Consider the following 26052-nt stretch of genomic DNA (forward strand, 5'->3'; position numbering starts at 1 on the left):
CTTTGGCGCGGTGAGCTGCAGCATTATCGTGATGGAGGTACCAGGTGTCCATTCTTGACTTTGGCCGCAGGTTCTTCATAGATCCAATGACTTTAGGCAGGCATTGTTCAGTATACACCACTTAGCTGTGACTGTCTTCTGCGTGTCCAAAACGACACGTTCCACAATTCCACTCGATTTGAAAAATACAGCTATCATTTTCTTCTTTACAGATCGGGATTTTCTGACAATTACGGGTGTGTCGTCATCATCAAAGACCCAAACTTTGTTTTGAGCCTTGGTCGGCAGATCGTAATAGTACAGCCAAGTCTCGTCACCTGTCACGATGTTGTTCACATACCGAGATTGTCCCTTATCAAACTTTTTTAACATCTCCCGGCACCGAGTCACACGTCGTGTCATCTGCTCTTCAGTCAGTTGATGCGGCACCCAGAGAGAACAAAGTTTCTTCACATGCAAATGATCTTGCAGGATCGAATGAATTGCTGGTGCATTTAGGCCCAAAGTATCCTCTATCTGTTGGTAGGTCACTCGCCTGTTTTCGTCAAGCATTTTCCTCACAGCAGTAACGTTTCCCTCCGTAACTGACGTTCGTGGCCTTCCCGGCCTCTCAGAATCCTCCAGAGTGAAATTTCCCCTTTGGAATTCTCTATACCACCTGAATATCGTTGTACGATGTGGACAATCATCATCTAGTGCAAGAGTCATTTCTTCTAAGCACTGGTCTATGGTTAAACCATGCACGAAATTATACCGCAAAACTGTCCTTATCTCATTTCGTGACCACGATGCCATCGCAAGCACTTTACACTCTCACTACTAATGAATAACTGAGCCCATCGACTTGGCGCGGCGGCTACTATGCACATATGAACATGTCTCAACATGCAGCAACAAGCAGCTTCCTGTGATTCATTGTTGCGTCATATTGCAAAACTTTCCTAGTACCCTTTGTATATGTATATATACCAAGCAACAACTATATACAGTCTGGTATGAAAAATAAAAATAAATCATTTCATGCACCTTAGTGTGTCATCTATCTTTGAACCATAGGATGTAGGAGTCTTAGGCAACATTCTCTGGGGGGGGGGGGTGTCATGGTCTGGAAGCATGGTAAATAATTAACTATTTTTTTACATGTACACACATAGTAGTAGTAGTAGTAGTAGTGGCATGTGATGCAAGAAAGCAAATGTATGAGCTTATGCAGCATCAGCCAAAAAAAAAAAAAAAAAAATCACACCATTCCCTCCAAATGCCTGTCCAGTTCCTCCTTAAATTTATTCAACCTATCAACTTCCACAACGACAGATGGAAGTTTGTTCCAGCAATCAACCACCCGCTGGCTAAAGGCAAATTTCCGCACATCTATTCTACATCTGTCCTTTCTTAATTTGAATTTATGCCCCCTTAGGTTCGTAATCTGAACAAGTGGAAGGATCCCATCAGAATTCAGCGTGCTGAACCCATTCAAGGCCTTATACACCTCAATCAGATCACCGCGCAGGTGCCTAGTCTCCAGCCACTGCAATTTGCAGAACTTAAGCCTCTCTTGATAAGAAGATCCCTTCATTCCCCTCACCAATCTTGTTGCCCTTCTCTGTACACGCTCAAGTAAATCTACATCCTTCCTAAAATGAGACCTCCAAACCTGTACGCAGTACTCAAGGTGTAGCCTGACCATTGCTTTATACAGAGGGATAATCACCTCCTTTTCCCTGCTAGCAAAATTCCTATATCATTGACAAAACCCCAATGACCTGCCCTGGCAGCCTGTCTGCATTGCTCAGAAAACTTCATATATGCCTGCACAATTACTCCCAGGTCTTTTTCATTTTCTACCACCTTAAGTGTAGTACCACACAGTTGGTACGTTTCTCTGGGGTTACTTCTACCCATATGCAGTACTTTGTATTTGTCAAGGTTAAACTTCAGTTGCCACTTCTTAGCCCATCTGCCCAAATTATTTAGATCCTGTTGCAGTAGCACACTGCCATTACTGTCATTAACAACCCTTCCAACCTTTGTATCATCTGCAAACTTCGACATTAAGCCTGATATACCTTCATCAATATCATTGATAAATATACAAAACAACAGTGGACCTAACACCGAACCCTGTGGGACTCCACTAATAACATCAGTCCAAGAAGAGCAGCACCCATTGATTACCACCCTCTGTCTTCTCGCACTTAACCATCCTTTTATCCATTGTGGTGCCTCCGTAGCCAGGTGGGAAGGAGCAGCAGTGCATAGCAAATGCTTCTTGATTAGACCGGGGTTCGAGCCCGTCACCACCAAATACGGAGGATGTGGAAAGGTCAGGGTATGACCACCGCATATCCCGAGCAATATGGCCTTAGTTGCTAATGCTCCTAAAAACCAAATAACATAACCTTTTATCCATTGTAGCAACTTACCCTTAATACCATTCTGCTCCAATTTGTACAATAGTCTTCCATGCGCAACAATGTCAAAAGCTTTCCTGAAATCCAAATATATGCTATCAAAATTATTTTTTGCATCCAGTTCCTTTGTAACCACATCATAATATCCTATCAAATTTGTCAGACAAGACTTTCCCTTAACAAACCCATGCTGTGTCTGAATTATTGCTGCAGTCCTGTCTAGATGATCCTGCAATGCATCTTTAACCGGCGACTCCATTTTTTTACCCAGAACAGAAGTTAAACTAACTGGTCTGTAATTACTTGTGTCACCCTTCGATCCCGCTTTGTGAATTGAGGATACATTTGCACATCTCCAGTCCGTGGGAACCTCCCCTGAGTCCAAGGATGCTCTCATAATTATGGCTAAGGGTTTGCTTAGTTGCTTTGCCACTTCCTTTAATATAACTGGATTGATCCCATCCACCCCAGGTGCTTTTCTTACGTTTAACTTCAACAATTTCTCTTCCACTTTGCTCTCAGTTATTACAAAATCATTAAGTATCCTGCTACAATTTGATAATCTTCTGCCATTTTCAAACCTTAATAATTTCTCACGTGTGAATGTAGATGCAAAATACTCATTCAGTTTGTTTGCTATCTACAGTATTTGTAGCCCCTTGCCCCTGCTACATACACAACAGAAGTCCAGGAAGAAAATCTTCAATAGACAGCTGTTGTCAAACAAGGTGGCTGGGGGGAGGGGGGGGAGGAGTTAAAATTCAAAGAGTAACCCAGCTACCAAGCGCTGCTAGTAAAGTTATTTTTGTTAATATATTCTAAAAGAATGTAAACAAAGCAAATAACTTGGAAATATGCTTTTCTGCACTTAAAAGGATGCAATTCAGATGAAAACTGCAAAAGATCATTATTTGCAACTGTTCACGTAATGTGAAATCATTAATAAATAAGTTATTTTTATTTTAGTTAGCTGCATCAAGTGCAGTTGTCATTTGGTTTCATGGTGTGTCATGTTTCCATACATGATTCAAAATAGAATCATGTATGGAAAGTTCCACCATGGTAAAGATGAAAGCAGTTATGCAAATTTTTAATGCAGATGTAAGTGAAACAAGCTAAAATTCGTTATGGCATAGTACATATGATGAGAATTGTTTGCTACCAAGGAAAGTATGAATGAGCTCAAAAGTTTAAAACTGGCCATTTCTGCTGTTGCAAGGCTCGTTTGTGGAAATAAGCACAATAAGCTGAAAAACATGAATGAGGAACTCAGTATGAGCATTTCACCTGTTCATTGCGTTGTCCATAAGCTGGAATTCAAGTAAAGTAAAGTGTTTGTGTGTGTGCATGTGGCACACATGCACGCAATGTACAAGATGGAACCCTCATCAACTTAGAATGATCTAAAACAATGAGATAATGCATGCTCTGCATTAGTGGTTCAGTATGATGCTGAAGGGGATGATTTTGTAAACTTATAGTGATAAGGGTGAGTCATAAGTGCATTATTTCAAAAAAAAAAAGGTGGTGGTTTGGCAGGAAACCAAAGAAATTCTTCAGATAGTATCCAGGTGTTTATTTTATGATGGAAGACTTGTATTGTAAGAAGAGACTATGCTGAAAAATGAAGTTCCACACCACAGATTTGAATAAAGAATTTTGTAACTTTTGCTGTTTTCATTTTAACTATCCTTTTTAATAATGAAATTTTCTTATTGTGTTGCATATGTATTAATTGCATATTATTATCAATGTAGAAGAGGCATTTGGCTGAAAGACACCTGTATTATGAAACCTTTTCTGGGTTCAGATTTCTAAAGGCTGGCAGGCATGCTAATTAAAATAAACACTCATACTACTCATACACTCATACACTCATACTACTTTAGTACAGGTAGCCCTCGCTTTGTGCCAATTCACAATGGCACTGTAGTTAGTGATTGGTGCTATTTTTATTTATTTATTTTTGCAATTTTTTTATAAATTTAAAGTTTAAAATTGTCAGACAATTTATCAGCATCATACTTTGCTATATATCATGCAATGTTCACATGGTTTAGGACAATCTGAGCCAATCAGCAATTAGCGCATCTGTATCAGAGATGAGAAAGATTCCTGCCCTCAAAGTAGCCACTCATGGATATGTGGGTGGTAAAGGTCCATGCGGTGAAGCATTCAGTTGGTTGTTGTTTATGCTATTTACACGTGTTGGAAATTTATTATGCTAACATTGTTTATTAATTGTGCTATTAATAAATTAAATAATAGTGATAGCAGTGTGCAGTTTTTGCCAATCGTGTTATAAAGTTTTTAATTTAATAGAATAAAGAGACTCCATGTTTGGTAAAAGAAGTTCATTGAATCCTAGTGCAATATTCGGAGGATGAAAGCTGCCCTAATGTGTGTAGGGCTATGAATATGCCTCCATCCACTATTACTACAACTATGAAGAATGCTAATAAAATAAAACAATCTATGCAAAATGGTGGGTAAAATTTTTGGTGCTCAGAACCTAACCCTGTGATTTTTCAATTGACTGCATTATATAAAGGATTCCATTTGCACCTGTCCCCCCCAGGAACCTAACTCCGATGTAAAAAGAGGGCTACCTGTATACATATTTGCTCTATGTAAAAGTCAAAACTCAAATGAAATTCATCTTTACTTTGCTGTTATTTAGTTATGTTTTATTGAACACATTTCTTTTTCCTTCCTCAGATCCAAAAGAATCTGCTTGAATCACAAAAAGAAGAATCAGTATATCAACTCAGAAGAATGCTGGGAAATGCAATTAGAGCAGATTCTAGCCACATCAGGGTGCTTGATGCTAAACTGATCCTGACCTTTTTTGACATCCATTCTACTGGTGTTTTTACAAGCAGAATTTTGTAATATAGCAAAAATGTGATGAAACAATATCATGCTATATATAGGTATGGATGCCTATAAACTTGAGTGTAATTTTTATGTAATAACTGGCACTCATCTTACACTTTGGATATTTAATGAAACTAGCTTCCCCTCCCGAGGTGTATTTCACTGTATATAATTTTTAAATGAACTTTATATAAGTATATACCACTGACTTTATAGATTGTGTAAATATGTCTAGAAGTGCCATGAAACATTTTGTATTTGATTTTCTTAGTTCTGATTTCATTTTTGTTGCTAAACTGTTATGAATTAAAATTGAAAGATAAGTTTGACAGAATTATGTTAATTTTGTTTAAGAAATTGTGTGTGTGTGAGAGAGAGAGAGAGAGGTTTGAAATTAGTTATTTCTATACATTTGTTTTTGTAAATATTAAATGTTTTTTTTTTCCCTCTCATCTTAAATGACAAATCTTGGGCAAAACAAAAATAAAATGCATCTTTATTATAAAAATATGAGCTGTAAGAATGCAGTATTTCAGAAAATCAGCCATACTTTTTTAAACGTGTATAAAGTTGCACATCATATGATCATTCCATGTTGGGAATATGGTTAGGAGAGAATGACTAGTTTTTCAGCATTTTGCACATTTTGTATGTTGTGCTGGTAAATAATAATTGTTCAATTTTAATCTTGCATTCTGTTACACTAAAAACATAAATTGTGGAATTTGGTGTAATCAAAAATTCTTTTGAATGCTAATGCAAAAATGATAATTTGTTATTTTAATAAATGTGAAGAAAAAAGGTTTAAAAATGTTAAAATCTTATTACTGCATTCTAAAAACTTTAATTTGGAATTTGGGTTATATTGATAAGATCAATAACATTGCACAGGGTACAGTCTTACTCTTCAAATATAGATAAAAAAGAAAATGATACATTTGCCCAAAACCAGGATTCAGTCCATGGTACTATATTTTAGTTGAGATGGGGGGAGGGAAAATGCCATTAGTCTCTTACAACAAACAATACCTAGGAGGTGGTCAAAATGGAAACTAAAGTTGACCAAATTCTATAGCATCTAGAAGAGAGATCAACTTTCCACACATGCAGATAATGAAATCTAGTGATTTCATTATCATTTTTTATTGTGTTTGAAAAAATCTGCAAGAGATCACCCCCCCCTCCCTACTAACAGGCTCTCATCCACCCAATAGAATTCTAGTTTTCCACTCCAGCATTTCATAGCTCTCTAGGAAGTTTTCAAGATATCACCTTTTCAAACCAACATATAATCAATCAGCAGTCAACAACATGGCAACAAAAAACTTTAGATAGCTGCATTGTTGTAAAGTTTGTACCCTACACGTCCCTACCATATAAATTTTTAGTTACCTTTTAAATACATAGGTTTGAACATTTTTGACAGACACTAAAGGGTGAGAACTGCCTGATAGGTATGATTATTTTGATTTAACAATAAGTTGTTCTAAAGTTAGGTTAATTAATGACTCATCTCTAACAAAGTCTCTCCACTCTTTCTGCTTTTCTATAGATTCTTCTATGAGCACTGTTCTTCTGAACTGTCCTCTATAATTCCCACTCTCTTTCAAATTAGTCCGAACACATGCCGCAACCAGTCAACATCCTTTTACTGTTCAACTTCAAACTCACAGAACCAACCTTTCTTCTTGCTCATTTATTCATTCAACTTCTGTTTTTTAGAACAACCTTCCTTCATACATATTTCCTGAAAATTACAATCTACAGAAATTCAGCTTAATGTCAACAAGTATCTTCTTTCATCTTCTCAACCTTCAACCCATGCACAGCACTAAATACTATAGGGTTCTCAAAATAAAATCTCATGCCTAGGGTTCTCAAAAAATAAAATAATAAAAAATAAAAATTAGTTTTTAGTACAGTGATGGGTCCCTTTCTACTTTATTCCAATCTGCGTTGATCACTGTAGCCTTCAACAACATCACATTTTTTTAAAATATCTTAATTATTCATTTTCCAGCCCCCATTCCCTTTTTGATATTCACTTGATTTTGTATTGAAACATGTACACCTGTATAAATACCATATTCCAAACATCAACAGGTAACATCTGCCTGTTGTATAGGACTTAAGATGACAATCAAAAGATGGTATTATAGATGACAGTCAAGATATAAAAATTGTATATAAGCATATGTTCAAGCATGTTGGTTCCATGACAGATGGCATATTTGTCAAATATTAAAATTGGGCTGAGCAATTCTTGGGAGCAGTTAACTTAACTCTTCAAATACATCTACCAATTTTATTGTGTGTATCCTCAGAAATATTCCACCATTTCTGCATGGTATGTGACCAGATATAGGTTTCACTTGGCATGACCTTAAACAGCACACCAGAATAGTAGCTGTAGGTTTTAAATCATGACTTTGTGCCATTCAAAGTAGCCTTACGTAGTTTTCAAACCATTGGTTTAAAATTTCTGTTTTGTGGTATAATGCATTTTCATATTGAAATAAAGAGCTTGTCCCTACAGACAAGTGCAGGATAGGCAAAATAATGTAAAATAATAAAGTAGATGAAGAAAATTAACTGGGAATGTGGAGCTTCATAACCATATTAACAAAAAATAAAAATACTAATTTTAAGCATTATTTTTATTTTTTTTAAATCTGGTAGAACTCTTAACATGCCCTACAACAGTGACATGCAAATGTGGACCACTGGGGGGGGGGTACATGAGAAGGTGGGTTCTCAGCTAATTTATGCATGCCACAAACAAGTTAAATAGCAAAAAAATAAAATAAAATAAAAAAATACAAGCTTACTGATCACACTAATTCTGAGAGGTAGGCTGTTAACTTTAAGTGATTATGTATCTGGCATACAGCCAGACAGGTGGATAGATATTTTAAATTTGCATACCTGGAAACAAGGGAAAATAATTTGGTAACCACTGCAGTAATTTGGGGAAGGGACATTGAAGGTAGGTTACATCCCCACCAATCACAATGTTTATTGAAGAGGTTGTATATGCATGGGTAATGCATTCTCTTAGACATTTAGTCAAGAAATATATTTACACAATGTTTATTATCAGAACAAAAGATTGCAACATTTATAGATTGCATGCCACATTTTTTTAAAATATCTTAATTATTCATTTTCCAGCCCCCATTCCCTTTTTGATATTCACTTGATTTTGTATTGAAACATGTACACCTGTATAAATACCATATTCCAAACATCAACAGGTAACATCTGCCTGTTGTATAGGACTTAAGATGACAATCAAAAGATGGTATTATAGATGACAGTCAAGATATAAAAATTGTATATAAGCATATGTTCAAGCATGTTGGTTCCATGACAGATGGCATATTTGTCAAATATTAAAATTGGGCTGAGCAATTCTTGGGAGCAGTTAACTTAACTCTTCAAATACATCTACCAATTTTATTGTGTGTATCCTCAGAAATATTCCACCATTTCTGCATGGTATGTGACCAGATATAGGTTTCACTTGGCATGACCTTAAACAGCACACCAGAATAGTAGCTGTAGGTTTTAAATCATGACTTTGTGCCATTCAAAGTAGCCTTACGTAGTTTTCAAACCATTGGTTTAAAATTTCTGTTTTGTGGTATAATGCATTTTCATATTGAAATAAAGAGCTTGTCCCTACAGACAAGTGCAGGATAGGCAAAATAATGTAAAATAATAAAGTAGATGAAGAAAATTAACTGGGAATGTGGAGCTTCATAACCATATTAACAAAAAATAAAAATACTAATTTTAAGCATTATTTTTATTTTTTTTAAATCTGGTAGAACTCTTAACATGCCCTACAACAGTGACATGCAAATGTGGACCACTGGGGGGGGGGGTACATGAGAAGGTGGGTTCTCAGCTAATTTATGCATGCCACAAACAAGTTAAATAGCAAAAAAATAAAATAAAATAAAAAAATACAAGCTTACTGATCACACTAATTCTGAGAGGTAGGCTGTTAACTTTAAGTGATTATGTATCTGGCATACAGCCAGACAGGTGGATAGATATTTTAAATTTGCATACCTGGAAACAAGGGAAAATAATTTGGTAACCACTGCAGTAATTTGGGGAAGGGACATTGAAGGTAGGTTACATCCCCACCAATCACAATGTTTATTGAAGAGGTTGTATATGCATGGGTAATGCATTCTCTTAGACATTTAGTCAAGAAATATATTTACACAATGTTTATTATCAGAACAAAAGATTGCAACATTGCCCTATATAAACTGAAATGACAATTTTAAATAATTTTTCACATTTTTTATATACATAAGAATCTATTTTAAATAAAATTACAATTTTTGAAGTTCGATACACCAGTTCCCTTCATCATAATAGCTATTGTGTATCTTCGCAAAACCTGCATCCTTCACAAGCATTTCCAGCTCATCTTTCACAAACACATGATAATATCTATGATACACTGTAGAAGTAAGATCCTCTTTTAAGTCGGTATGACTTTTTGTGTGCCATGGTACCATTATAAACTGAAATGACAATTTTAAATAATTTTTCACATTTTTTATATACATAAGAATCTATTTTAAATAAAATTACAATTTTTGAAGTTCGATACACCAGTTCCCTTCATCATAATAGCTATTGTGTATCTTCGCAAAACCTGCATCCTTCACAAGCATTTCCAGCTCATCTTTCACAAACACATGATAATATCTATGATACACTGTAGAAGTAAGATCCTCTTTTAAGTCGGTATGACTTTTTGTGTGCCATGGTACCATTATATCCTGCTGCTGAAAATTAGTTCTGTTTACATGCACAGGAAAATTCAAGCTAACTGTTTCATTTGTAGAGGATGCTGAATTGGATTTTGCACACACATCTGTGAAAGGTATTACTAAGGACTGCTGAGAGCCAGAATCTAACATGGGACCACTTTTCTCTTTAATAGAATCTGGTATACCATTACATTTGGCAAAGTTCTGGTTTTTTGTGTTTACTCTTGACTGTTTTAAATAATTAGAAGCACCTTCAGTTCGCTGTTGTTCCATAGCCCATACATATATTAGAGCTTTACCCCCTACTCTAAGTACCCTTATTAATTCTTTTATTGCTTGCAGTCTTCGATCCTATTGGAAAATGCAGGGGAGACAAAAAAAAAATTGAACAAATCTAAAAACAATATATATCCATTTGAAGATTCAATCTTGAAACTTCATTTTGCGAGAAAGAATAGCTACCAAAGTGGGCTGCATATTAAAAGCTTTTAGTTCAAATGATTAACATTTAAAAAATTGATAACAGTGAAACAAACCTTATTGAAAGAATTCTGAAATAAAATATTTTTAATTTTTACATTGCAAGGACCTGGAAATAAGAACCACCTACTTAACTTACTATCTGATTGATTGAGAGATACAGATTGCCATGCCATCTGTATAGCATACCATAAATGTTTCTGAAATGGAGGGTAGCAGATCTATGTGACTGGCAGCCTCTTATCTCATTTCATAGATGTTTGATGAATCTAGGCACCTCCGTAGCCAGGTGGGAAGGAGCAGCAGTGCGTAGCACACACTTCTTGATTAGACCGGGGTTCGAACCCGTCACCACCAAATACGGAGGATGCGGAAAGGTCAGGGAATGACCACCGCATATCCCGGAGCAATATGGCCAAATAAATTTGATGAATCTCAAATCGAAGGTATTGGGGAGTCAACCAGAGATGGATGATGTCAGTGTTCAACAAACGTCCTGCATGTCTGGAATGGTGACATGGCACATCATTCTTCAGAAAGACCATGTCAAGGAACAGAAGGAATATTGGTTTATGCAGTCACAGTGATGGTGAGATAGGTATCAAAAGATCTAGTGCAAAACATTCTGTAAATTTTCCAGCCTGTAAATTTTTAGTTATGTTGTAAATGTAAATTTTGTACATAATTTATTTTTGGCAGCCACTAAAGAGTGAGGTATTGCCTGAGATGTATGATGACTGTCTTATTTTAATTTTACATAAGTTGTTCTAAATTAAAAAAACAAAACTTTTTTAGAGTACAGTGATGGGTCCCCTGCTACTTTAGATCAACCCCTGTTGATTGTTAAGCTCTTCAACAACCATCAAATATACAGTATGTTTTTTCAAATACTGTAATTATTCATTTTCCAATCACGCCCCCATGCAAAACATGGGCAAAAAGGAAACTGGGAAAGTAAATTTGTATAGTAACATGAATTTTTTTGATTTTTCACTTCTTTTTACACCTATACAAATGCCATATTCTCTCTGCCTGTTGTATTTTAGGTCTTATATTTGGAAGTCAAAAGATTAAGGTGATTTAAATGTACCACCATATCCTACAAAATTGTTCAAACATGGTGGTTCCACAAATAGCATGTTTTTTTCAGAAATCTTAAAATTGGGTTGGGCTGGACTACCCTTAGTAACAAGCTTAACTCTCAAAAATACATTCTCCAATTTCCTGTACTTTGCCTTGAATATTCCACCACCTCTCCTACAAGGTTTGTGGCAAGTGACTATGAAATAGTCTCACTTAGCATGTTTGCACCATACTTGCAGGGTCTCTTACCTCTTGTCAGCACAATACAAAAGGAAATATGATTTTTCTGATTACCATACCTTCCAGTTTTCTGTTGTTGTCAAACTACAGTGTTTGTTGCACCAGGTGAAATAGAGACATCTTTGACATTAAGTCAAGAGTGGATGTCAAGTCTCATCTGTCTGCTGTAACCCCATCTGATTGAGAGAACATCAAATAGTTCTGTAACATATTCTGGACTGTCCCACATTGCAGAGTACAATCAGTGATGCTACTGTGACCATCCTGTTGTACAAGCCAATGCAATCTTATTTTACCTAATCCACCACTAGTTTTGAACACAGGCTTTGTTAAAGTTGGTTGTTTCATCCCTTGTTTGTCACTCTTGGTACACTTGCATAATGGTAAGTCAGGAATAGCCTATGCACTATCTTGAAGATGGGCACATTTCCAAATCTTGCCTTGTAAGTCCATATCTTAGCCTCTTCCATATGCTAATCACATAGCATTACATACCAGATGTACACATATCCACACATCACTTGTTCACTTAATTCACCTGGATGAGCATTTATTATTGTCATGTACTCCAATTTCTCCCATTAATGTAATTTAATTAATGTAATTATACATTTCAGGTGTCCCTCAATGTATAAACAGTTCTGATCCTTTAAATAAACTTTACAGTTTTACAAAGTGAGATGGAAGATATTACTTTATTCCCATTTTCCCTATATATAGATAATCTTCTTTTGGCCATGTAACAAGAGTAAAAGCTGATTACAAAACTGGAAAATGTCAGTCTGATTTAAAATTCATTAGTATTTAAAAAAAGCTTCAAGTCCCAATGCAAATAATTGTACAAATACTGCTTTTAACCTTTTCATTGCATATTTGAATTCTTAATTATGTTCCTAAACAATGTCTGTTTCCACTTAAAATGAAATTAAAATTTTTACCTTTTTCATTTTCCTTATGTGATAATTACATGAGGCTTCATCTCTGGCATCATTAGTGCAGTAAGCTTTGTTTTTCTGCTGTACAGTTCATTTTTCAATGAAAATAAAAGCATTCAAAATTTAATTCTGATGCATCTGCTAAGTTCAAACAGATGTGGCAAAAATTTTCCAAATGAGCATAAAATGAGGGGAATACTTATCTGATTGTTCTAGGCTGTACTTCTCCAATTCTAATATTAGTGCAAGGTGAATGTCTGTCAACACAATACTGACCGAGTATGAAAATTCAGTATCGTAATTAAAATAAATATTTTAATACTTGTATTTATGGCATACTTTTTATGCTGCACAACTGCCCTGCTTAAGGAGGTGCCAGTCACCTATTGCAGTTGACTTCTGAGTACAAGATGCAAATATTGAACAGAAGTTACATGTTTTTTGAACAACTAGTCAAATTTTACCGAATGCAATAAAGTTTCCAGTTGGCCCCTGTCAAAAAAGTTACAGCCCCATCTTCAAAGAACATAAATACACAACAATGCAGAGTAATCATGGATTGGCATATATAAGCAGCTCAGATGTCCCAACATGGGCTCAGTCTTTGTACAAAATCATCCTCACTTTGGGATATGATGATAGACCTACTCAGAAATATTTCCATTCCCTGTAAATTTGTAGAGTGGGGTTTCTATTTTGATATGTTAACTTTCCTTTGTTGCACTGTATTGGGAGAAAATAAGTAAAGCCAGCCAAGCATTTCAGAACTCTTGTTCCCTCATCATTAGCACAAAGGAAAGACAACTTTTCTTTTTTACAGCAGGCAGAGTAACATCATATATAAATGTTTGATCTCTATAACTTTTTATTAGTGGAGTCTCCCATTCGGTTCATTGTTGTTTTCTGTATTTATCAATGGTATTGATGAAGGTATATCAGGGTTTGCAGATGATACAAAAGTTGGCAGGGTTAGTAATGATAGTACACTACTGCAATAGGATCTGGAAAAGTTGAGCAGATGGGCTGAGAGGTGGAAACTGGTGTTTAATATTGACAAATGTAAGTACTGCATATGGGTAGCAGTAATCCCAGAGTAATGTACCAACTGGGTGGTACTACACTCAGGGTAGTGGAGAATGAAAAGGACCCCGGGGGGGGGGGGGTAATTGTGCATGGTGTCTTGTCAATGATATACAAGAATTTTGCTAGCAGGAATAAGGAGGTGATTGTCCCCTTGTATAAAGCAATGGTCAGGACACACCTTGAGCACTGCATACATGTCTAGAAACCTCATTTTAGGAAGGATGTAGAGCTGCTGGAACAAGTACAGAGAAGGGCAATGAGATTGGTGAGTGGAACAAAGGGTTGTTGTTACCAAGAAAGGCTTAAGTTCTGCAAATTGCAGCATCTGGAGACTAGACACCTGTGAAGTGATCTAATTGAGGTGTATAAGGCCTTGAATGGTTTGAGCAAGCTCAATTCTGATGGGATTCTTCCTCTTGCTCAGATTACTCACCTGAGGGGGACATAAATTCAAATTGAGGAAAAACAATTGTAGAATAAATGCAGAAATTTGCCTTTAGCCAGTGGGTGGTTGATAGTTGGAACACAAATTTCCATCTGTTATAATGGAGGGAAAAAAATATGTTCAAGGCAGAACTAGACAAATTTGAAGTGGATGCTATATAAGCTTGCTTTCTTGCATCATATGCCTCTACTAATGCTGACTTTTAATTTTTATGAATTTTTAAATATGTTCCATAAAATGGAACATATTTAAAGAAATCAAACTGTTGAATATAAAAGAACAATAAACTAACCTCTAGATAACTCAGCTGAACTTCTATCCATAGTATAGAAGAAGAAAAATATATCAGTAGAAAAAAAAAAAAAAAAACTGAAAATAGAAACACCAACAATGAACAAGCTCAGCATAATACAATGCCTTGCCTGTAAATTAAACTGGAACAAGTTCTCTTCGATGGCATAGTTAAAAAAATAAATTCCAATAAGTGACTACCAGTCAAGATGTTTTTTTAATAACATGTATAGCACAACCATATCAAAGGCTGCAGAAATATATATATATAAAAAAGGTTTTCAGTTAATGAAAGGTTAAGTCAGATATGACAGAAAGGATGCAAGAGTATATATAAGTTTGTATTAATATATTGAATAAAGTATGCATGAATGGATGTGAAAATTACAGTGCCAGACACTAGAAGAATGAGGATAGTAGAAAAGGAAGTGTAGTAGATATGTGAAAGAATGTTAATATCCTAAAAGTTATGATGAATTAAGAAAATTATGGGCTGAATTACATAGTCAATAGAAGGTGGGTGAACTGTAAAGTCAAATTAGTACAGTAAAATACAAATAAAATAAAAAGTGGTACAGCTGTCATCAGATGTGGGGGAAACATATTTGGATAATGGTCGAATATAGGTAAGGCAAGTGTGCAGAATTGATGTCAGCTGAAGAAAATATTGATACATGATCAGGTAATTTCATCATAGGACTAAACCTGACCATGTATCAGGAACTGCGTTTCTATACTTGTCCATTGTAGTAGAAAAAAGGTGAAGGGCCAAAAAGCAATAAAAACGTAATTGGCACTTTCTAATACAGTACGGACAAGGTTCTGCACATTTGCCTTACCTATATTCGACCATTATCCAAATATGTCCCCCCCCAATCTGATGACAGCTGTACCACTCTTTATTTTATTTGTATTTTACTGTACTAATTTTATGTTACAGTTCACTCACCTTCTATTGGTCAAGTAATTCAGCCCATAATTTTCTTAATTCATCATAACTTTTAGGATATTAACATTCTTTCACATATCTACTACACTTTTCTACTATCCTCGCCCTTCTAGTTTCTGGCACTCTGTATAATTTCACATCTATTTATGCATAAATAGTCAAAATTAAACATAATAATCGAACCAACAGGGAGGGAAGATAAAGGGGTAACAAGAAAAACTATTGTAGCAGAAACTCTACAAGATAATTTAGAAAGTCTAAATAAAAAAATAATAAATAATTAATTAAATATTCGATGCCAATTAGAAATTTAACGGCACCTCCGCTGACAGGTACCAAGTCCAAATTGTGTGAAATATCACCAACAGAGATGTAAACCAACTACAATAAAATAAAACAAAAATTATTTTGTTTTATTTAAAGGGGAAAAGTACAAACTGAAATAAGCAAAAAAATCCCAGGGAACATCAGACCACAAATGAACAGTTTTTGAGATAATGCACATTTTCTGTTAAGATCTGTGATTCCTTTGCTAAGGGTGGTTTTATTAAACATAAGATAATACATTTTTAATTTTTGATTTCAACACCACACGATTTTACAGGATGTGCTCAAAATGCTGTCCTTGCATCCGTACACAGCTTTGTGAATTTCTCTGCATTGAGTTGCTAATCCTCTCAAGCATTTCTGATTTGCTGAAAGGCTCCTTCAACCCGACACTGCAATTCCTCAACTGTGTTAATGTCAGAAGTGTACACCAAGCTTTTTACATGACCCCAGGTACAAAAATCCATAGGATTTAATTCTGGTGATCAGGAAGGCCACATTACAGGCCCACCTCTACCTATCCACTGTTGACCATACCTTCTAGTTAGATACCGAGTCACAACTCAAGCAAAATGTGCCAGTGCGCCATCATGCATAAAGCACATGTTCTGGCACTGCTGAACATTGCTTTATGCATGTGCTTAATGTCTGGCATTGACATTATCATCACTGGGAGGTCTGGGAGAACATTCTGCAGGAACTGATGGTACAGCTCTCCTGTTTGGCTGAAAGTGTGGTCCAATTAGACAGTCCTCTAGTAGTCCTGCCCAGACATTCAACAAGAAATGTTGCTGATGTCATGACTCAAGAATTGCACTAGGAATTTTGTTGGACTAAACGTGACAGTTATGAAAATTAAAAATGCCATCACGAGTAAATGCAGCTTCATCAGTGAACAAAATGTTTAAAAATTGGAGGTTCAGGACACACAGTTGTTGCATCCACCAGCAGAAGTTCATTCTGGGAGGGTAGTCTGTATTGCTGAGACCTTGTACATGCTGGATATGGTAGGGGTACAGTAATTGGCAATGTAAAATTCACCACACACTGCTATGACTCAGTACACGCTCTTGCAGAGCAACCCTCCTAGTCGAAATTCCTGGATTTTCTATTCTTTCTAATACCCTTTCCTCGGCATCAGGTGTTATGCTTCTGGACCTACCTGCTCGTACTCCACGTGCAAAGCGCCCATGTTCTCCAAGGCGTTGATGTACCCTGATGAATGCATGCTGTTGGGCTGCCTTCTGCAGGGAATTGCTTCTTGTACAAATGTGCAGCCTCGAGTGCACTGCTGTTGGCTTTACCATACATGAAGTGCATGTAGTAGTAGTGGCACATGATGCAAGAAAGCAAGTGCAGCATCAGCCAAAAAAAAAAAATTCACACCATTCCCTCCAAATGCCTGTCCAGTTCCACCTTAAATTTATTTAACCTATCAAAGACAGATGGAAGTTTTTTCCAGCAATTAACCACCCACTGGCTAAAGGCAAATTTCTGCACATCTATTCTACATCTGTCTTTTCTTAATTTGAATTTATATCCCCTTAGGTTCTTAATCTGAACAAGTGGAAGGATCCCATCAGAATTCAGCATGCTCAACCCATTCAAGGCCTTATACACCTCAACCAGATCACTGCACAGGTGCCTAGTCTCCAGCCACTGCAATTTGCAGAACTTAAGCCTCTCTTGGTAAGAGGATCCCTTCATTCCCCTCACCAATCTTGTTGCCCTTCTCTGTACACGCTCAAGTAAATCTACATCCTTCCTAAAATGAGACCTCCAAACCTGTATGCAGTACTCAAGGCATGGCCTGACCATTGCCTTATACAGAGGGATAATCACCTCCTTTTCCCTGCTAGCAAAATTCCTATATATCATTGACAAAACCCCATGACCTGCCCTGGCAGCCTGTCTGCATTGCTCAGAAAACTTCACATCTGACTGCACAATTACTCCCAGGTCTTTTTCATTTTCTACCACTTTAAGTGTAGTACCACACAGTTGGTACATTTCTCTGGTATGTTTCTTCTACCCATATGCAGTACTTTGCATTTGTCAAGGTTAAACTTCAGTTGCCACTTCTTAGCCCATCTGCCCAAATTATCTAGATCCTGTTGCAGTAGCACACTGCCATTACTGTCAGCATACTCTTCGTTGCTGTAACCTCTTTCCGTGTTGACTATCCTTTGACAAGTACTAGTATGCCTGCTACATCTCAGCATTGAGAGAGGGGAAAGGGAGAGAATGAGCATAATCTAACCTAAACATACAAGTCAGTGTTGGATCCCAACTGGAAATGTGCAATATCTTGAAAATGATTCACTTAAGGACCCATGTTTACTAGGATTTTTTTGCATATTGTAGTCTGTACAGTTCACCTTTAAATTATTCACCATCACTTTTGAAACACCCTATGCATAAAAAAAATCCTGCAAAACCCAGAAAAACAAAAATTGTGTAATCTAATTTTTATCAAATCAAATTATTTGTTAATGTAAAATTCTAAACAAAATTCTAATGACTTGGGGAGGAAAGAAAAGAGACAGAAATAGGTTGATAATACACTGCAATTTAGGAACAGTTCTTGAGGAATTTAAATCATATTGCTTAACTACAACAGGAATGCTGCTTTCTTTAAGGACTGTACAAAGGGTACTAGGAAAGTTTTGCAATATGACGCAACAATGAATCACAGGAAGCTGCTTGTTGCTGCATGTTGTGACATGTTCATACGTGCATAGTAGCCGCCGCGCCAAGTCGATGGGCTCAGTTATTCATTAGTAGTGAGAGTGTAAAGTGCTTGCGATGGCATCGTGGTCACGAAATGAGATAAGGACAGTTTTGCGGTATAATTTTGTGCGTGGTTTAACCATAGACCAGTGCTTAGAAGAAATGACTCTTGCACTAGATGATGATTGTCCACATCGTACAACGATATTCAGGTGGTATAGAGAATTCCAAAGGGGAAATTTCACTCTGGAGGATTCTGAGAGGCCGGGAAGGCCACGAACGTCAGTTACGGAGGGAAACGTTACTGCTGTGAGGAAAATGCTTGACGAAAACAGGCGAGTGACCTACCAACAGATAGAGGATACTTTGGGCCTAAATGCACCAGCAATTCGTTCGATCCTGCAAGATCATTTGCACGTGAAGAAACTTTGTTCTCTCTGGGTGCCGCATCAACTGACTGAAGAGCAGATGACACGACGTGTGACTTGGTGCCGGGAGATGTTAAAAAAGTTTGATAAGGGACAATCTCGGTATGTGAACAACATCGTGACAGATGACGAGACTTGGCTGTACTATTACGATCTGCCGACCAAGGCTCAAAACAAAGTTTGGGTCTTTGATGATGACGACACACCCGTAATTGTCAGAAAATCCCGATCTGTAAAGAAGAAAATGATAGCTGTATTTTTCAAATCGAGTGGAATTGCGGAACGTGTCGTTTTGGACACGCAGAAGACAGTCACAGCTAAGTGGTGTATACTGAACAATGCCTGCCTAAAGTCATTGGATCTATGAAGAACCTGCGGCCAAAGTCAAGAATGGACACCTGGTACCTCCATCACGATAATGCTGCAGCTCACCGCGCCAAAGCCTGCACCGAATATTTGACCACGACAGGACTGAAACTTCTCGAGCACCCTCCCTACAGTCCAGACCTTGCTCCCTGCGACTTTGCACTGTTCCCGCATGTGAAAATGAAGCTAAAAGGGAGGCGGTTTTCCAGTGATGAGGACCTTCTGCGGGCTTGGGACAACGAGTGTGCTTTACTCCCTAGTGAAACTTGGCAGAACTGGTTTAAAGATTGGTTTCGGAGGATGGAGAGGTGTATTGAATGTAGAGGAAATTACTTTGAAAAAATTAAATAAACAAAGCTGTATTGCAAAACTTTCCTAGTACCCTTTGTATAGACAACAGATAAATATGAAACTGATAATCTTAATGCAAAAACCATAATCAAATCAAGTCCAACTGTAGGACCTGATTTGATTATGGTTTTTGCATTAAGATTGAAAGGTCTACCTTCAATAAGTCAAACAGATTTCAGTTTACACTAACATTCACAGAACAATGGAAAATACTGATCTCAATTAGAAACGTCTCCAAATTTCTTCTGTACCAAGATAATTATTCATTTTGTATATAGGAACTCCTAAGGCACACGAGGTTCACATTTATTTTTATGCTGGGAACAGTCATTTTCAATGTACCTTACATTCAGAATCTGATTACAAAATTTTATTTAATTTCTGATGGAAAAGATAAGGCATGTGCATATTTCTGAAAATGGTAGATTCAAATATAAACTTACTTTTTTTTAGTGTACTGTAGCTGAAGAAATAGCAGTCATCCCCAATTGCTTCATAATTAGTGTCCCATGAGACCATCATATTGCTCTTACAAAGATATGCTCTTACAAAGAAAGGCTTAAATTTTGCAGATTACAGTGTTTGGAGACTAGCCACCTGCGAGGTGATCTGATTGAGGTGTATAAAGCCTTAAATGGTTTGAGCATGCTCAATGCTGATGGGATTCTTCCTCTTGCTCAGAATAATCACCTGAGGGAGCATAAATTCAAATTGAGGAAAGACAGTTGTAGGATAGATGTGCAGAATCAGCAGGTAGTTGATTGGTGGAAGAGACTTCCATCTTTTGTTGTGGAAGTTGATAGCCTAAATAAATTTAAGGCTCAGCTGGACAGGTATTTCGAATGAATGGAGGGGTAAAATCTGAGCCCTTTTTTTTTTGTTGTTTTTGGCTGATGCTGCATAAGCTTGCTTTCTTTCATAATGTGCCTCTACTAATGCTAATATTATGAAGTGTTTTGCTTTTTTTTATTGAGTATGTTGCATTAAAAGATAATTATTGCAGTACCATATTGTAATTTTTTAATTAGAAATTTAGCTGGCTGTAATTATGGTAAAAGCTAGATCTGTAAAAAATATGGATCAGGATGGAATGACAACAGGAATTGCTGTATATGATTCTTCTGGAAGTTTTTTTTTTTTTTTTTGCCATCCCAAGATGGCTTAAAAAAAAACAAGACTTGACTGTTTGAAGAAAAGATAACCTGGAAAAAAATAAGGGCAATGATCAAACATTCAGATGTCCAGCACACTGGTAGAACCTTCTCTCATGAATTTCTCTACAGGGAGGGGAGGGGGTTCAAAAAAAAAATTTGTATTCACCCAGAAGTAGTTGTGATAGAAGGTTGAAAAACCACGTATTACTTTTTCAAGTCACTAAGCAAAATGGCACATTTTTTCCATCTCTCTCAATACACTTCTACAGGCCAGTTTTGTAAAAGTCCTCTGACTGTCCTTCAAACCATAACTCGGCAGCAGAAATCACCTCATCAGCTGAAAAAGTGTTTTCCACAAAGAAAGGACTTTAGGGCAGGAAAGAGGAAGAAATCCAAGGGTGCAAGGTTGGGGGAATAAGCAGGTTGCGGCAATATTTCAACTCCACATTCGTGGGGCAAACCTCATTGTAGCAGGAATGTACAGGGGCACTATCATGGAATTTAAAGATATAGAAAATTTGAGGAGTCCAGTCAGAGGTGGAGATATGCCAAAAAACAAATGCAGAAAATGAGCAAACTGCAAAAAGTTAATTGTTGATTAAAATTGTAAAAATAGTCATACCAGTTCTATTTTCTAAGAAAAAAATATGGAAAAAATATTTTTCTTCCATTTTGATAGCTAAGTGTGAAAAAAAAAAAATAAGTTCAATCCCATTAAATTAATTAATAGAACTTATTTAAACCTTCTAAAAATATAGATGAGTGGTTGTTAATGTGTACTGTATAAGAATTTTTTAACCCTCTTACTTAATATGGCATTTACAAAAACAATTTACACAATATATAACAAAATAATACATAAAAGTTATACTTACTGAAACAATGTGCAGTATTTGTTTACATGCCTATAGTATTAAACCACAATCAGATTTTTTCCCCATTAGTTGGCCTTTTATCTGCTCTTTAAAATAGTTCAATGTCTTCATCAATGACTGTTCGTTTGAAGTGTTTTTAAAATAGAATGATAGATGCTTGGCATTACTGTATGGAGCAGCCAAATTTTGCACTTCTTTTGCAAAGCTGCCTTTATTGGACCATTTTTGTTTTTTTCTGCACCTATCTGGCTGTTTTCCAAACACTTCTACCAACCCATGTCAGAATTACTGTATTTGAAAGACAGAAATACTAGTTTCGTTCTATCCATTTTCAATTCTGGTGTTTCTCATTTCCTTTTGGTAATCACCTTTTGTTTTACTTTCTTTGATTAAACTTTGAGATAGTCTGAAGGTTTTAAAATATTCTGCTTAACATGTGCATGACCATGCATATGTTTTTTCATTCATCTTTTACTAATCAGTTGACACTTCTGATAAGAAGGTGATTATTATTTTACGATTGATATTTTATAATAAGCCTTCTTTTGTGGTTGATTATTCTTCTGTTATAATAACCCAAATCCACTGCCTGGTAAGAAACTGACCAGGTACAACAAAATAATGTAGGATTTCCTGTATGGATCAAACATGAGTTTGATCAAACACAATGATCAAAACATGATCAAACACAATGGCATCATCATTACAGATTTGAAATCTGAATTGTACAATCAGAGCTATCACATATTCATGGCACAAGCAGTGCTTGCAACACATCACTCGCTGTCTTCAGTCTGACACTTCTGTTGTAAATCTTAAGCAGCTTGGACTTTCCTTTCATGAATACGAATATCCAACGTCATGACTTCATCTTTTACAATCCAACTATCACAAGCTTCAATCAGATGAAGACATTTTGAAATAATGCTGCTGCATTTCCTATTAAAAATATCTCTGTACTTTTCCTAAGCAACAGCATTTTTTCTTTTTGTCTCCTGTTCATTTTGTTGTGAATGTAGGTAATTGTAATGTACATCCTTTCTAGAATATAACATTTACTTAGAGTAGTTTGATACTTAGGAATTTCTTGTGTGTTCATAAACCTCTATAAATTTCTATGCCTATTCCTCTGGTCAGCAAGAGGAGTAATGATAGAAGGCGATGATAAAAATATTTGAATATGTTTCATTTGTCTGTTTTTCAACTCTTTTCCCAATTTAGGATCTTTACTTTCATTTTTGAATCATTCCTTGCTATTTGCAAGTTTCTTGGAAATATCAAGAATTCTGAAAACTCCTGTGCAATACATTCTTATTTCCTGCCCACTGCATCCTCTGATAAGATATGTGTAGCTCAGTTGTCCCCTTGATATGCTTGCTGTCTTTACTTTTATTGCTGTATCTGTGCAAGCAATTGTGTTTTTTTTTTTTTTTTGATGAGTCTAAACAGAATTACATTTTACAGGTTATATTCAGCAAGTCTGTAACGCTTGTGATTACAGGTTATTTTTACTCGCATGACACCTTAAAATGGCATTATTTTCACTTTTGTAGATACAGTTATAACCTAGCTTTAGTCGTCTTTTTTTTAACAGTTTTCTTTGCTTCCTAACTGCATATTCTAAACCTGCTTTACTTCTTTCTTTCACAGTGGTTATTTTCCATTTGCTTTATTACAAGGCAGTTTCTTAGATTTTTCTTCTATATTCATGTGCAAGTCATGTATTAGCCCTTTATGTGTACTACAATTGTATAAAAACACATGGCTGACATCACTGCATGCTCTAATGGCTGTCAGCTGAGAATGTGGAATAGCACCACTGTCAATGGAAGATTGGTAATACCTAACAGTGACTAAATTCTTTAACAGCATAAAAGTGAAAACATATGTCACAACCAGAAGGCCCAATGTAGCCATGCACAAAAGTGCAGTAATGCACATGCATTTGAGTGGACTGTAGTTCAAGCCCACATGACTGGTAGTAGTTGTGCCAAAGCATAAACAAGAACATTTTTTCCTGTTAAACCCTTAGCTTCTGAAGCTGTGCGAGTATTAGTGCAGTGTTCCATATGTTCCAGTAATAAAGATATATATATTATGAGGAAAGAGAGAGTAGTTTTTATGGCAACTGGGGCCACTGCAAAGCAAAAAAGATCCCATGACCATAATGAATATATATATATATATATATATATATATAAAAGATAAATAAAAAAAAATATATGGTATACAAGAAAAAAAAATTGTATAATGCACAACCTCGGTGTCATTATCAAGAGTCAATCATTGAAGCTGAAAGAAAAGCAAACAACATTTAGGCCTCTGCATCTGTATCAAGTACATGCAAGTAAACAGCAATTAGTTTTAGAATTTAGCAATAAAAGAAAGATTAAAGAGAAAAATTATAAAGGGAAATACTATTAATAACAACAACAACAACATATGGTTTATGGTTGACTCAACAGAGGATCAAACAGAATAAAAAAAAATTAAACATCTTACAGTCTCCAAAAGTAAACATACAACCAAAAAATGTGGGACATGATTAGCACCCAAACTAAGAAATCAACAACCTCAGGCAAATAAGAGAAATCAGTAAATTCCATAGGGAAACAGAAACAAATGTTGTTAATGTTTAATTAAATTCAACATAAACATAGCCCAGCCCAGAGAAGCTGGCCGTAGGATATTAAAAGTAAAGAGCAAACAAAATAGCAAAATAAAGGATGCTAAACTCTGTGAAGGAAATAAAAGTTAATATAGCATCTCAATAAGTGGTCATAAAACTAACAGCTTTTCACAATGGTCTTTGACATTTAAGTTCTCTTCAGTGTGACCAAATTGGTAATTTTAACCAATACAAATGCTAAATGGAAAATGTTCATGGCTATTACTCTACTCAGCTTTTTATGCTAATAAAAGAGTATTGTTCAAAGTATAGACCAAAATGGGCATCAAAAGGATTAATGATCTTAATGGCAGAGGAGATACAGGAATGATTATAAATAATGAGGGACCCTGAAACACTAAATATAACTTAGTCTGTACTGTTCTTTGCACATTTAGCTAAGAAAGTCCTTAGATAAATGTGCAAAGAACAGTAGCAAGGAATTCAGCACTTGTGTTATCGGTAAAAGGAATTGACACACTGGCTCACTTGATAATAGTATCAATAATCCTGACTGGTTACTAATAAACTGAAAACATATTCTGCATCCATATTCACACATAAATATAAGTAACCTAATGTTGGTAGCATGGTTCTCTGAAATAACTTTACTTGCAAGGACCATTACACCCACCAGTGGAACCTTTTTTTTTTGCATTAGTTCTTATTTTTAAAGCTGTAGGAATAAACTAAAATGGCAAAGAAAGGATTCAGTGAGAAAGAAGTCATGGTGGTTACATGGGCTTTTCATCTAATACAGAAGTGTCCCACCAGTGACAAGAAGTATCCACAATATATAAGATGAGAAAGGGTGCACAAAAATAAAATTGAGTAAGTGAATGGCAAAAGCCAGTGCTATGAGTGCTATAAAACATTACTTCAAGTACTATAATGTTTTATAGTATTGGCTTTTGCAAATCACTTAATTTCAAGTAAATTAGGTTATAACATTCACACAAAAAGTAAGATCTACTTTTTACCCTGGTGGCCAAATGATGCAAAACTGCAATACACAAACAAGCATCAGCAACATTACTTCTTAAAGGCAAGCTTAATGAATCAGCAGCAAAAACTTCTACTCCACGCTGCTTGCAGATTTTGGTTAAGTTCAGGCTATAGTCACATGCCATCTATAAATAAATAAATATTCTAATTATATGGAAGTACATCAGCAAAATATTCAATAGCATATAAATTATTTTTCTTTTTTTTTTTTTTAATGGGTTTTGGCATTTCCTAAACTACAGTACCTGGCTTGTAGGGTATTAAATTAAAAGATGAGAATAAGAACTCATTTTTATGAATGCACTGCTAAGTGATGTAAACATTAGTGCTCTGTGGCAGTATAATGATTTTGTCATTTGTTTGGAGAGATCTGGGTTTAAGTCCCATAACAGACTTCTTTCAGAGGCCTTTCGCCTTTCTAAAGGCCTCTTCAAGTGGTGGTCTAATTAGCTGATCTCAGGAAGAGGAATGTAGTTTCCCCATGAGCTATTCCTCATTGTTCAGCCTGCATGGCATGCAAATCAGCCCAGACAAGCACACTTTTATGGGCATACACAA

General features: G+C 36.0%; 2 protein-coding genes across 6 annotated transcripts in view; one reads left to right on the top strand and one right to left on the bottom strand.

The window, feature by feature from the left end:
• Window positions 1-26052, top strand: part of Atg18a (Autophagy-related 18a) — a 541369-nt gene that overhangs the window by 120447 nt on the left and 394870 nt on the right. For all 3 annotated transcript variants that reach the window (XM_090372601.1, XM_090372603.1, XM_090372602.1), the window contains one exon: window positions 5130-5674. The gene's annotated coding sequence lies outside the window, so the exon portion shown is untranslated. The remainder of the gene's footprint in view (window positions 1-5129; window positions 5675-26052) is intronic.
• LOC150086487 (tRNA (carboxymethyluridine(34)-5-O)-methyltransferase alkbh8) overlaps window positions 9855-26052 on the bottom strand; it is a 62753-nt gene continuing 46555 nt past the window's right edge. For all 3 annotated transcript variants that reach the window (XM_090372600.1, XM_090372599.1, XM_090372598.1), the window contains exons 11-12: window positions 25470-25619; window positions 9855-10435 (exon numbers count right to left, since the gene is read on the bottom strand). In XM_090372600.1, coding sequence (XP_090228726.1) covers window positions 9899-10435; window positions 25470-25619 — 687 coding nt within the window. In that variant the 3' untranslated portion in view covers window positions 9855-9898. The remainder of the gene's footprint in view (window positions 10436-25469; window positions 25620-26052) is intronic.

This window comes from Mastigoproctus giganteus, chromosome 4 (genome assembly GCF_048544385.1).
Source record: "Mastigoproctus giganteus isolate SK-2022 chromosome 4, ASM4854438v1, whole genome shotgun sequence".
NCBI lineage: Eukaryota > Metazoa > Arthropoda > Arachnida > Uropygi > Thelyphonidae > Mastigoproctus > Mastigoproctus giganteus.